The following is a 13,791-nucleotide window of genomic DNA, read 5'->3' on the forward strand; positions in this document are numbered from 1 at the left end:
TGCATCGCATATTCGTAGTCATTAACCGGATTAGAGTTTAAGATTAATAAACTTCTACCTTTCTTGTTTAAATCTAAGGAAACCTGTTTGATTTCCTGGCCTTACAATAGGAGCAGTGAACAAGGATTCACTAAGGTGGAGCTAAAACCACAGTGTTTTAAAATTAACCCTTGTTACGGTTAAACCAGGCAAAGGCTGAGGGAACCCCTGGACCCCTTCTCACCTGGTTGTAACACTCTCAATGTCTTTTGATCATCACTATTGACAAAACCCATCTGGTGGATTAAATCGGAAGTACTCCCATTGTCTCCCCGTGCAACTGTCTTTTAGAATGTAAATGTGTTTTCAGCCATTGTTCTGTGGTCTTTTTAAAACATGTTATGTACAATGTCCAGTAAACATTCAAATAATAGTGTTCCATATGGCAAAATTAATATGTGTCCATCTGGCAGGTGTGGTTTCCGTCACATCTCCACATCTGAATGAAAGAAATGCGACATTAGGGGAGTATTTCATTATAAAATAGAAAGAAGAGAAAGTACAGGAAAACACACATGCTTTTCTCTCATTCATTCTCATTCATTCAGAAATCTCTAATGAATCATGCAAGTGCTTTTCACTTTAGGGGATGGTTGATTGCCTGTGGGGAAGGATTCTTTGCTAATCTCCCCTTTGTCATCTGTGACATTCCTGCTTGCAGATATTTGTCCAGATTCTACTCACGCCCCTGTGTCACTTTGACTAGGTGAGCCATCATCCTCACAGTTTCTCTGCCCTGTTGAGGACTCTCTTTGTCCCTGCAGGTTTCTGTAAATACTGTTAGCAACACTGATGGGGTGCTTCTACTGTCTGCATTTATGTAGGAGGATATGGGTTTAATTTTTCCAACATGTCGGGGTTGGCTGACTGGACAGTAGGGGATTTTATCTGGGAATTCTCCCGGACTTCCTTTAACCTGTCCTCTTTGTCCCTTTTTCCCCTTTCCTCTCTACCTTTTTGCCAGCCCTGTGCCTGCCTGTCCCCTTTTGGTCTCGGCAGTGGTCCCTTATAATTCACCAGCCCTCTGCTGGAGGGTCCACCAAATGCTGGTACAGGGCTTAGGGGTGCAGATTTCACTGTGTGTTGGGGTTTCCCCTCAAACTGGTACATGTGGCAATTCCTACAGTATTCCACCACATCTTTGTGGAGTTTTGGCCAGTCAAACTGCTGTCTAATGCGGGCTTTGGTATACCGACATGTACAGCCATTGTAACCTCATGGAGCATTCTTAATATTTCCCTCTGGTACATCTGTGGCACCACTAACTGATGAACCACTGTCCACTCTTTGTCCTCAGGTCTGTCAGGAGAACTCCACTTCCTCATCAGTACCTCATTCCTTAAATAGCATCAATCAGGGACTCCCTCTGCTTCAATTTCAGATTGGGCAGCCTGTGCTAACTTTCTCAGTACTAGGTTGGCTCGCTCAGCCTCAGCTAGGGAAGATTCATTTAATCCATTCCCATGGTCCTCTAGCTTTCCAAAGAAAGTCTCAGACAGACAGACCTCATGGTCATCTGCCTGCAGTGCCAATGCAGTCTCCTCTGGGGGAGCTGGTTTGGTCATGGCCCGATTCACTATACATTCAGGGGAACTGCGGGGGACTCTCTCCTGCCACTGCCCTGTCTCTTTGACCTCCTGCGGTCTCTCTTTCACTACTTGGGAAGCTACCACCTTTGCCCCTGCCAGATCATTCCCTAGCAGCAGGTCAACCCTGTTTACAGGCAAACTAGGGACATTAGGGTCACCGGTCCCAAAACTAAGTTGCACTCCAAGTGCACCCAGTGTGAAGGTACAGGCGTACACTGCCCTCCAATACCATTTACCACCATTCTAGTATTTACTGCACTCTCTGGGGGAAAGGTCAGGCCTTTTCCCAGTAAAAGGGATCTGGTGGCCCCTGTATCCCTGCATATTACTATGAGCTTGTTCGCCCCACTCAAGGGGTATGGGGTTACTCTCCCTTTAGACACAAGATCCTGATACCCTTCAGGTATTAAATTTTCCTGCACTTGCAGAAGTATGTTTTCTGGGCCTTATTACTGCTGCAGTTAAAGCCACAGCTTGTTCTGCTGTGCTTTCCATCAGGCCCCTTTCTCCTTCACTGAGCGGGTGTGCCTTGATTTACCCTACAGGTTTTCCCCATAGTTTCCAGCAGTTAGCTCTCAGATGACCTGCCTTATTACAATGGAAGCACACAGGTCTCTGGGTCTCACTCCTACTTATAGCGCCATCCTTTTTGGCAGGAGGAGGCCCCCCTGTGTGTCCTGCTTTTCTTTCTCTCCCAGGACTGCTTGGGCTCCTATTACCTTCCCACCCTTTGTCATTTTCAAATTTGTGGGGGTGACGAGGAAAGGTTTTCCCCTGGGGAACCGACTTGTATATTAGAGCAAACTCATCAGCCAGAACATAAAAGCAAAATACTGCGGATGCTGGAAATCTGAAATAAAAACGAGAAATGCTGGAAATACTCAGCAGATCTGGGGCAGCATCTGTGGAGAGAGAAGCAGAGTTAACGTTTCAGGTCAGTGACCCTTCTGAAGAAGCAGAATGGGCAGACAAGTGGCAGACGGAATTTTATACAGAGCAATGTGAGGTGATGCATTTTGACAAAAGGTATATGGAGAGGCAATATAGACTAAATGGTATAGTTGTAAGACGAACCCAGGGGTTCATGTGCATAGAACTTTTAAGGCGGCAGAACATATTGAGAGAGTAGTTGGAAAAGCATATGAGATCTTGGGCTTCATAAATAAAGGTATTGAGCACAAAAGCAGGAAGGTTTATAAAACACTGGTTAGGTCACAATTGGAGTATTGTGCCCAGTTCTGGCCGCATAACTTTAAGAAGGATGTGAGAGTCCTTGAGAGAGTGCAAAGGAGATTTGCCAGAATGGTTCCAGGGTTGAGGGATTTTACCTACAAGTTTAGGCTGGAGAAACTGGAGCAAAGGATATTGAGGGAAGATTTGATAGAGGTGTTCAACATTATGACAGGGTTAGATAAAGAAAACCTATTCCCATTAGTTGATGGTATAAGATCTGGAGAACACAGATTATAGGTTTTGGGCGAGAGATGCAGAGAATGAGGGAGAAATTTTACGCAGTGAGTGGAAATGACCTGGAAGTCACTGCCTGCAAGGCTGGTGGAAGCAGAGGCGATGAACAATTTCAAAAGGAAATTGGATGGACACTTGAGGGAAATAAACTTACAGGGCAATAGGCATAGAGCTAGGGAATGAGATTGATTCGATTGTTCTGCAGAGAGCTGGCATGGACTTGATGAACCGAATGGTCTCCTTCTGTCTGCTTCTTCTTTGGCCTCCTCATCTCGGGAGAAAATGGGTAAGCGCCTGGAGGTGGTTAGTGGTTTGTGGAGCAGCCCCTGGAGTGGCTATAAAGGCCAATACTAGAGTGACAGACTCTTCCACAGGTGCTGCAGAAAAAATTGGTTGTCGGGGCTGTTACACAGTTGGCTCGCCCCTTGCGCTTCTGTCTTTTTCCTGCCAACTGCTAAGTCTCTTCGACTCGCCACACTTTAGCCCCGCCTTTATGGCTGCCCGCCAGCTCTAGTGATCGCTGGCAACTGACTCCCACGACTTGTGATCAATGTTACAGGACTTCATGTCGCGTTTACAGACGTCTTTAAAGCGGAGAGATGGACGGCCAGTCGGTCTGATACCAGTGGCGAGCTCGCCAAGCCATCTCAAGCGCCGCTGACTCAGTAGTGTGTATAAGCTGGGAATGTTGGCCGCCTCGAGGACTACTGTGTTGTACTCCTTCTGTGCTGTTATGATTATGCCTCTATAATGCAAGAGGGTTCACTGGGTGCCAAGGGAGTAACAAGCCAGTCGGCAGCAAGGGGGTGAGGTATCAGCAAATCCTGTCAGAGGCATGGCTGCCTTTCAGTGAGAGGCAGCTATCTGTCATTGGTTACCCCCCGTAACGTCCCTCGATGTCAAAAGTCTGCCATCCATGGTTCCTGCCACTGGTAAAATCCATAAGCGACATCAAGGTGTTGGATTTCAGGTCAATTGCTGTCTGCTCCCATTTTATGGCCCCCCCCTCCCAACAACCCCCCACCATCCCCATCCACCCTGCCACCCCCACCCCCACCACCCCCCGCTCCAGCCACAAAACTGGCTGTTAATGGCCTGGTAAAATCCAGGCCGGTAGTTCTGTTTCTCTTGCCATAAGTGCTGCTTGACCTGCTGAGTACTTTGAGCATTTTATGTTTTTTTATAATTGTACAAATTGTATTTTTTTATTTTTCCTTACCACAGACTTTTTTGTGTTTCCATATTTTAGAGTACTTTATGACCTGACAGCATCCTCATTAGCTCTGATGTCGAGCTAGGCTTTTGATAACATTTCTAGGATAACATAAATAAAAACCTTCCTGTGAACTACTTTGAGGTAGAATTTCTGTGGGGTTCTCCTGATTGTTCACCATAGGTTGTGTCACAGTCCTGTGGTTTTTTTCTCTCCTCAGGAAATATTGCGGTACGCCTTTAAGAGTGTAAAAGATCAGTGCATCTTTAAGGCAGCAAGCTCCGGAGTCAGTAAGCCAAAGTGCATTCTGGTTGCCTGGAAACAACCCTCACCTTGATCAATTAAACTCAAAAAATGCACAAAGTGGATAGAATTTTATTTAACAGCCAAGTAAATTTTGTATGACTCCTCTCTTTCTCCCACTATAATGCCAGTAGGAGATGGGAGGAACCCCCAGAGAAACAATGTAAGCTCTTATTTGCAGCTTTCCAGGTTGCTTATCTGAGTTATAGTGGGAGACTGTCAGATCGTTAATTAAATGTCATGATACTTGTGGCGAACAGCAACATTAATAGATTCCCAATAAGTCTTTGGTAAAAAAAAAATGGCACTTTGAAAACTTTAACTGCTGCAGAATCTATTTGACTCATTGGTTTGACTCACCGGGTTGACACTAATTGCAACATATTCAACAAGGAAATGCAAATTTACTTCATGGCTATAGGTTACACCCTAAGTAACACCTATTCACATATGAGTATAAAACAAACACTGAAAAACCAAGATTTTGGGTTCTTCACATTGAGCTCTGAATTGGAAGAAAGATGGCGCTTCGCTTCAGTGTCATTTTGCTGGCCATTTGCTTGCTCTACCAAACACGAACTGTAAGTATTTTGTTAAATAAAGTGTAAGTGTTCCATCTGAAACAAAGGAATGTGCTTGGAAATTTGTTGCTGGCATTAGGAAGTAATTTGTTGAACAAAGATAGTTCATAATAAGCCATGTACATCTGATTAAATACACAGGTGACACTTTGCAAAGGAACCTTGTTTGGAATGGGTGCTGGACCATCACCTGAGGTTTCATAACTCTAACACTCAGTGAGAAAGTACTTAGAGTGTATCAGGAGTTCTTGTCAAAGATTTATGGGGTAAATCTTAAAGTAGCCTCAGTGATGCCATAGATCCAGGGAAGATTGTAAAATTCACGTGGCAATAGCAGAGTTCTGGAGGAGGAATTCCAAAGCATGATATTGATTGGAGCATATTAAACAGAAACACACAAGAATGATTAGTAATTGACAACTCTTGTATAAGGTGGCATGACAGAGTGCCTCAAAGAAGACACTTCTATAAATACCCAATTGTGTTACAGGAATTGTCTAATAATAGTTCTATTTTTGAATACATTTAACTATAGCACTGAAGACCTCATCATTTAGTAATGTAAGGGTGTGTATGACAAGCTAGAAATTCTATTGGATCTGTTCATCATTAAAATATGACCAAACAGATTTTAAACTTTAATCTTTTTTTATTGACACAACACAACTCTCAATGCCATCACTATCAATTCAGTTTTAGGACCCATATCAGACATTATTAAGATGCTGGAGATCAGAATATCTCTGGGCACTATGTGACGGACATTTCTAGAGAAATTATAAATATGTTAATTTAGAACAGGGGAAATCTTCGCAAAACATTAATGAGGTTGGCTGCAAATAGCAATCAAAAGAATTCTTCCTGTATGTTGGCAGATGAATGAGATCAACTGAATGATGAGCACTTTCAAGAGTTATTAAAAATAACGGTCATTTTTCTATCAGAGTAGATACTGTGCTTTGGACTATGAATCTGTTTAGAGTAAGTTTTAGTTTGATTGGAACAGATGCAATGTGGAATTGTGCTCTTATTTGTACAGAGTTTGTGTAATTTCTTCCTGCCTTTATTGGAATACATATGATGTGTATTTTGTTCTCACTGTAATTAGTACTCTGCAATAGTTATCCTCTATGTTTTACTCCACTGAAATAATGCAGGATCTGTGTCATACGTCCTATCAGAATGCACATCTTCTGCATGTCTTAATACATTACGTATGAAATGACATTAAAAATGACATTTAAAAATAAGACAGAATAATCGATCAGACAATAAAAACAATATGAGCCAGAAGATTTATTTTGCCTGTTTTAAACATTTTTTTTATTTCTGTGAGAAACTATTCTGAAATCTTAAGAATAAATTCATTAATAGCTTGTTTGATACAATCTGCAGTCTCATTAGATATAAAACAAATTATAATCAGTTAGTTATGCAATGTGTATTTACAATTTATTTTTCCTTTTAGTCGAATGGTTTTTACTGGAAAGACTGCAGTGCTGCCCACGAGCCTGTTACATTCAAGACAATCTCATTTGAACCAGATCCTATTAAACTACCAGGAAGCGTCAGCTATAAAGGATCCCTCTATTTGAGTAGGTCCCTCTCATCAGTGACAGTAAGTGAATATTCATCTGATCCATACTGGCACATTTGATGTCATTATATGTCACATGTATGATGCTGATATTGTGATGATTAGTACTGATTGTCAGATAAGCTGTGCTAAGACTTTTTTAAAATAATGGATAGTTAGCTTAATTTTTCTAAAATTCAGTAGGTGGATCTTCATGGATTGCTTGGAGTAGCATAACTGTAGCATCTCATACATACAGCCAAGTCCTGCAAGTATATTCTGAGATGGCTATCAAACTCTTGATATACTTTTCACTTTTTTCCAACAATCTGCCCTGTCCCTTGTTTATAATCACTCTCTTAAACTTTGCTCCTACAATTTAAAACTAAAGATTCACATCACCTCATCGATTCCTGATTTGCCTTCTCACCGCTCCTATATTTTTTGCCCATGGTGATGTCCTGTACCACTAGCCTCAGACCTTCATTTAGGTCTCTACATTTTAAAAAAAAAAGAGTAATTTACATACTAAAACCCAACGAATTTATCGCCTAAAATTTCTTCTGTGTCAGCCGTGACTCTTGTAGTGGCACTCCCACCTCTGAGTCAGAAGGTTGTGGGTCCGAGCACCACCCTAGAGACTTGAACACAACGCTGTTGGACATACCATCTTTCAGATGATATGTTAAAACGAGGCCCCGTCAGCTCTATCAGGTGGACATAAAAGATTCCATGGTATTATTTCAAAGAAGAGCAGGGGAATTATCCCTGATACCATGGCCGATATTGATCTCTCAATCAACATCACAAAAAACAGGTTATCGGGTCAATATCACTTTTCTGTTTGTGGGAGCTTGCTGGATGCAAATTGGCTGCCCCGTTTCAACAGTGAGTTCACATCATTGGCTGTAAAGCACTTTGGGGTGTCCTGAGGTTGTGCAAGGTGCTGTATGAATGTAAATCTTTTTTATTCCTGGAATCTGCCAGGCAACCTCTAACTTCGAAGGAAGGTCAGTGTAAAATTTATTCTATTTCTCCAGTTTACATCAAAGTCAAGAGATCAGGAAATCCGCATGGAAATGTTGCCCCTTTTATTTCAGAATTCAAAATGTTTTGCTAACAGTGTTTCACAAAATATAGGCTCAAGGGGAAAAATAAAGTTGTTCTTCAGCAAATACAGATTTCGTAATATGACAGGCAATTATTTTGAAATCAAACATCATTTATGAAAATCCAAAGAAACTATAGCAAATGTATTCAATATGCATTGATTAACTGTCAACTTCATTCTGTTCAGCTCAATCAGTTTGATATCCTATGGAAAATTTGTCTGAAGCCTGTATCAGCCCCTGTGCTAGTCAAACTATAAGAAAAAGAGTAAGGTGTTGTACAAAAGAATAGTTTAGCATTATATTGCAATTTTTTATTGTTTATGTTCCTAAGAGTTAGAAAGAATAATCTGAACTTGCTTGTTCTTCTTTAGTTAGGAAAATTAAATTAAAAGGTTTAATTTAAAATTAAGATATAATGTGATTCTCCATTGTTCACTGAAAACTGGATAAAGGTCCTTTGCACGCATAGTATAATTCCAGTAGAGAAAATCAATTAACAGAAAAGTTGTTCTTTTGTTACCCTGGGAATTCTTTTGGTAGAGAAGTCCCTGCTCTTTTTTTAAGTCTCTCTTTAATATATGTGAACTGTTGGGTCGTGGTTCATCTCGTTCTTTCAGCAGTGTAGTGAAACCTTACCTTATGATCAAAGGCATAGGGACTGGAGACTTGCCTATAATAGGATCTAAAATACAAGGGCCAAAAATGTCTGAACTAAATGGGGGTGAAAAAGAATGGTAAATATTGAAAGATTATTTCTACTGGTAACTGAATCAGTAACAAGGACCATAAAGAACAGAGGTTAAAAGAAAAAATTGCATTTCATGTGATTTCAGCATGTGGAGTGCATTATTATTAGTGATTACTGAAGTTGAATCCATTGTTATATTTAAAAGGCAAATAGATAAACAGTTGAAGAATAAAACCACGAGAAGATGTAGGGAAAGAGCAGAGTAGATTCCTCCAGTGCAGAGCTAGTACCCACACTTGCAATATGGGCAGAATGGCCTCCTTCTGCACAGAAATGTGTAGGATTATACTAGGCATTGTGAGAATGCCTCCTCTCTTTTGCTCAGTATGAGGACGACAGGGAGAAGATGAGTTGTAACTTCAATCTGTTTCATTTCGTAGTGTGGTGTATTGTGAACTAACCTCTGCTATTTTGATTTTTAATTGTCTTAGGCTGAAGTAAAGCTGTATAAGAAGGCACTCTTTTGGTGGAGAATTCCCTGCTCTAGTTACTTTCAGTGTAAATTTGATATATGTGAACTGTTGAATCTCGATTCATCTTGTTCCTTCAGCAGTGTAAGTTTGATATTTTTCAGTTACATGATGCATGTATCATGATCTACATATATTCAAATATGCTTATTTAAAGATCATTCATGTCAGTATAGAACACAGTGCAGGTTGCTTATAATAAACTCATTCTTCATAATCTGATATATCCATTTATAACTAATGCACATTCTAATTAGGAGAGATCTGCCAATGGCTAAATTGCTACAAAAAAACATTAAATACAGCTGTATTGCTTGTCTTTCATTCAAATTGGTCACAGATGCAAATTACAGGTGAATAAAATGAATCCATAATATAACTAGCTATGGATTAAAAAAACTTATTTGTCAGTCTACACATTTATTAACTGTTAACAAACTTTTAATAATCATGTTCCAATTAGAGTAATATTCCATTGGTTTTTGCACTGGTTTACACAGTGTGAGCACTGTATCCAGACATCAGCCCCAATGACCATGATGAAACTAATAGCCCTATCCCATTACAGCCCAAATAGCCTCTCAACACACTGAATGTATTCCTTTCAGTGTATTACTTTCAATTAGATTTCAGAAAACTGTTCTTGTCTAATTTACAACAGGCTGCATTAAGTAAAAATGGAGTATCCTGCATCTTTTTTACAGTTTTACTACGTTAAAGGCGCAATATAGATGGAAGCCATTTATTATCTACTCTAATATTTTTTTCCTCCTAATAACATTAGCAGTAGTTCTAATAAAACAATCGCAACAGAATTTCCATGTTTGGTGAAGGGGGCAACACATGGCGGAATGGTTAATGAAAAATAAAATTTTCTGCAGTGAATTCTACAGCACTGCAAACTGGGGCTACTAGAATGTCTTATTCACATATAGCAACAGAGATAGACACCAAAGCAATGTGAAGTTTACCATCTGAATATTGCAAAATATAGCAGAACCACAGATTAATTCTACTGTAGATAGTGTCATAAAAATAGTTTTTAACAATCCTCAAAAAATCACCCAGCCTATTTACAGTGTGTCAATTGACATCACAAAGCAAGATTTATTTAGCTTTCCATTCAGCTCCAGTAGGTGGCATGTAGTGTAAATGGAATAATTTTATTGCATGTATTTTATCCTATCACTTTAGCTCTGCAGTGACACATACCCATAGAGTAAAATACACTTTAAATTTTAGGTAGAATTTCCACTGGGGTTCTATGACATCTCGCCACAACTTTAGTGGAAGATCAGTGGAAACCCCGGAGAATGGTCCGATGTACTGGCTAGAGATTGAAAGAACCCTCCTGGAAATTCCAGGTTCAATGGTGGACCTGGTGCAGTGCAGTGTTACCTTCACTGATAGCAATGAAACCACGTCAAAGCAGTAGTCTTGCTGTGAATTTGTATTGTGTTGGCTCCAGTCTAACACCCATAGCTAAAAGGGTTCACAGAATCTATTGCAATTTTGATGTTTTTGGCATCAGTGCCATCATTTATACCAATGGGCTCTTCAGCTTACTCCAAAACTGGGAATACGTGGGTCACAACAGCACAGGATTCCAGTCACATTTTGAAGGAAGCTGGATCACGGGGCATGTGTAAGTATGTGAAGTTGGATGGGAGAATTAATAATTTCCTGAGTTGAATGTTGCCCCAGAATCCATGCTACAAGGCAAATACAAAAGAATAATTGGGGTTGTTGTCATGCCAATGCCTCTTCAAATGTATCTTTTTAAACTTACAGTAAAACTGTAGAATAAACCCAAAACATTCCTCCAATTTATCCTTACTGCTTCGTCCCACGTGAACATCTAATCTGCTAGTTCTCCCCCTTATGGAAAACAAAAGGGATATGTCGTAACGTTGCTTCTGACAAATGCACATAACAAGAATCTACACAATTGCCAAGATGTAAGCTTTAGCGGAAGTTGTCAGAACCAGCAGCAGCCCCACTAAATCTGTACAAATATTTTAATGTATTATGATTTCAGATCTCAACATAAATGAGCTGTGACTGTGAATTACACGCAGTACAACATTCCTTGTACAAATACATAACAGGATCGGGAGAAGAAGGATTTATGCATTGACATGACTACACCTCAGTCTGCGTTAACAACATGGGGCTGAATTTTAGGACCGAGGCTAAAGACCCATCTTCGGGGCCATAAGCAGGACACAAACCCACTTCGGCCAGCAGCGGGACCTAGGGAGGCATATTCCTGGCAGTAGCTAACTAAGTGGCTGCTGCCGGGGCTACCAGCAGCTTGCCCCCAACAGCTGCCGGCCCAATCAAAGGGCTGGCAGCTCAGCAGCCCCTAGCAGCGCCACTGCTAGCTGTGGCCATTGCTGGAGGCATATCTACAGGATGAGGGTGCATCAATGGCCCTCAAAGACAGGCACGTGTGGTGTGAGGCACTGGGGCTGGGGGTAGACAGTGCCATAGCCATTGAGGCAGCCATTGCCGCTAGTGGGCCCCTCTGTGGGGTCTGGTGTGCCCCAAAAGGAGGAACCCCCCACCCCCACTCCCAACACCATCCCGAGCCCACTGAGAGGCTACCAGATTTCACAGGACGATCTCTCACATGGCAGTGGGTAACATTACCATTGGCAATATGCCAGCAAAGGCTGGAAGAGGCCCTTAATTGGCCACTTAACTGGCCCAATTGGGCTCGCTGTCGGCGGTCCATCTGCCAGCTTTCCCACCACTGGAAAAATGGTATGGCAGTGGGAAGACAAGGGGCTCGCTCCTGACGCCTTCCCAAGCTATTCAACCAGCCTCGTAGCCCGTTGCCAAGGGGATATGGTCTTCCTGCTAAATGTACACATGTCAGCCATGGCTAGTGCAAGTAAGAAGTTTGTGAATTCAAGCCCCACATCTAAGACTTAGACACAAAAATCTAGGCTGACAGTAGGAGTACTGTTGGAAGTGTAGTCTTTGAGATGAGATGTTAATTCAAGGCCCATTTGCTCATTCAAGTGGACATAAAAGATCCCAAAGCACTATTTTGGCCAGTTTCTATCCCTTAAACACCATGACTAAAACAAATTATATGATTATTATCACATTTTTGTTTATGGGAGCTTGCTGTGTGTAAATTGGCTGCTGCATTTCTTGCATTACTATACTACAAAAGCACTTCATTGGTTCTAAAGTGCTTTGGGACATCGTGAGGCTATGAAAGGCACTATATAAATGCAAGTCTTGGTTTCTTTTCAGTGCAGATACACATCTTGCTAACGTTTCTCAAATATTTTACATGAAATCGTCTACGTAGCAAAACACACAATAGAAATCTCAATGTAAAGATAAATGTTAAACTTGTGGACCTATATGCTTCTTATTATAGTGTTTAGAGGGCCAAAACTATAGATACTTAATCTGGTAACTGTCAGTAATGTTAGACAGAAAAAGGATTAAATTGTACTCACACTAAACCTTTGCATTTCAGGGATATTTTTATTATCCGAAAACATGGTATAATCTTCCACGAATATCCATCCCGTCCTTTCTGTTAAAGGGCTATTACTCCGCAACAATTATTTTGAAGAGTTATGGAAACCAAGTTGGCTGCGTTAATGTCTACTTTAACGTTGATGCTTAATAATTTCCACAAGAGACGGCAAAGAAAACCAAGGACTTGCATACTGAATACTCTCTCCTCTTACAGGCAACAGTCCGTGTTACAATCTCAGTTTAGTTTAGGAGGCTTTAAAATGTTGGGTGCAAAATTATCACTCTTTTTCCTAATTTACTGATGTATCCTGGACTGAATAATACTTCATTCACATTTTAATCATTGTATGTTAGATGTAAATCAGGTGCAATTGTCTTCACCAATACACCAATAATCTTATTAAAGTTGAAACACTCTAACCTTGTTAACTGAGTCTCCAGCTCTTTGTGCATTTAAAAGCTCTGTTTTAGGGCTCAATTCTAAGCACTCCCATACATTCACCCAGGGGGATTTAGGTGACATAGATGAGGATGTGGCACCAGGTGATTCACAGAGCATGAGGGAAAAGCAGAGTGGGGCATGTCTAAGGATGTGCTACCTTTCTAGCAGAGGACAGAGGAGAAAGGTGCCTATGGCTCCAGAGATGGAACCATTCGTGACTCCATCCCAGGAGTAAGCTGTCATGGGAGAAAAGCCACCTCACTTCCATAAAGCTTTTTGTACCACAGGAGTAGCCAACCACTTTAGTTTAGTTTAGAGATACAGCACTGAAACAGGCCCTTCGGCCCACCGAGTCTGTTGCCGACCATCAACCACCCATTTATACTAATGCTACACTAATCCCATATTCCTACCACATCCCCACCTGTCCCTATATTTCCCTACCATCTACCTACACTAGGGGCAATTGCTAATGGCCAATTTACCTATCAATCTGCAAGTCTTTGGCATGTGGGAGGAAACCGGAGCACCCGGAGGAAACCCACGCAGACACAGGGAGAACTTGCAAACTCCACACAGGCAGTACCCAGAATTGAACCCGGGTCGCTGGAGCTGTGAGGCTGTGGTGTTAACCACTGCGCCACTGTGCCGCCCTCATGATCGTGGCCCCGACATTACATCTAGAAGAAGCACACAAATCAGAGACAGAAAGGCAAGTTTAGACAGCCAGAAGAAGCACAGTGTGAG

General features: G+C 41.3%; 1 protein-coding gene across 1 annotated transcript; it reads left to right on the top strand.

Moving 5' to 3' along the window:
- The first annotated feature begins 5,132 nt into the window (after positions 1-5,132).
- On the top strand, positions 5,133-12,795 carry LOC137375654 (ganglioside GM2 activator-like). The gene is made up of 4 exons (XM_068043039.1): positions 5,133-5,192; positions 6,661-6,810; positions 9,060-9,182; positions 12,598-12,795. The coding sequence occupies exons 1-4, from the start codon at positions 5,133-5,135 to the stop codon at positions 12,748-12,750; spliced, it is 486 nt and encodes a 161-aa protein (XP_067899140.1). The 3' UTR covers positions 12,751-12,795.
- Positions 12,796-13,791: the final 996 nt, after the last annotated feature.

Source organism: Heterodontus francisci, chromosome 12, assembly GCF_036365525.1.
Source record: "Heterodontus francisci isolate sHetFra1 chromosome 12, sHetFra1.hap1, whole genome shotgun sequence".
In the NCBI taxonomy this organism is placed as follows: Eukaryota; Metazoa; Chordata; class Chondrichthyes; order Heterodontiformes; family Heterodontidae; genus Heterodontus; species Heterodontus francisci.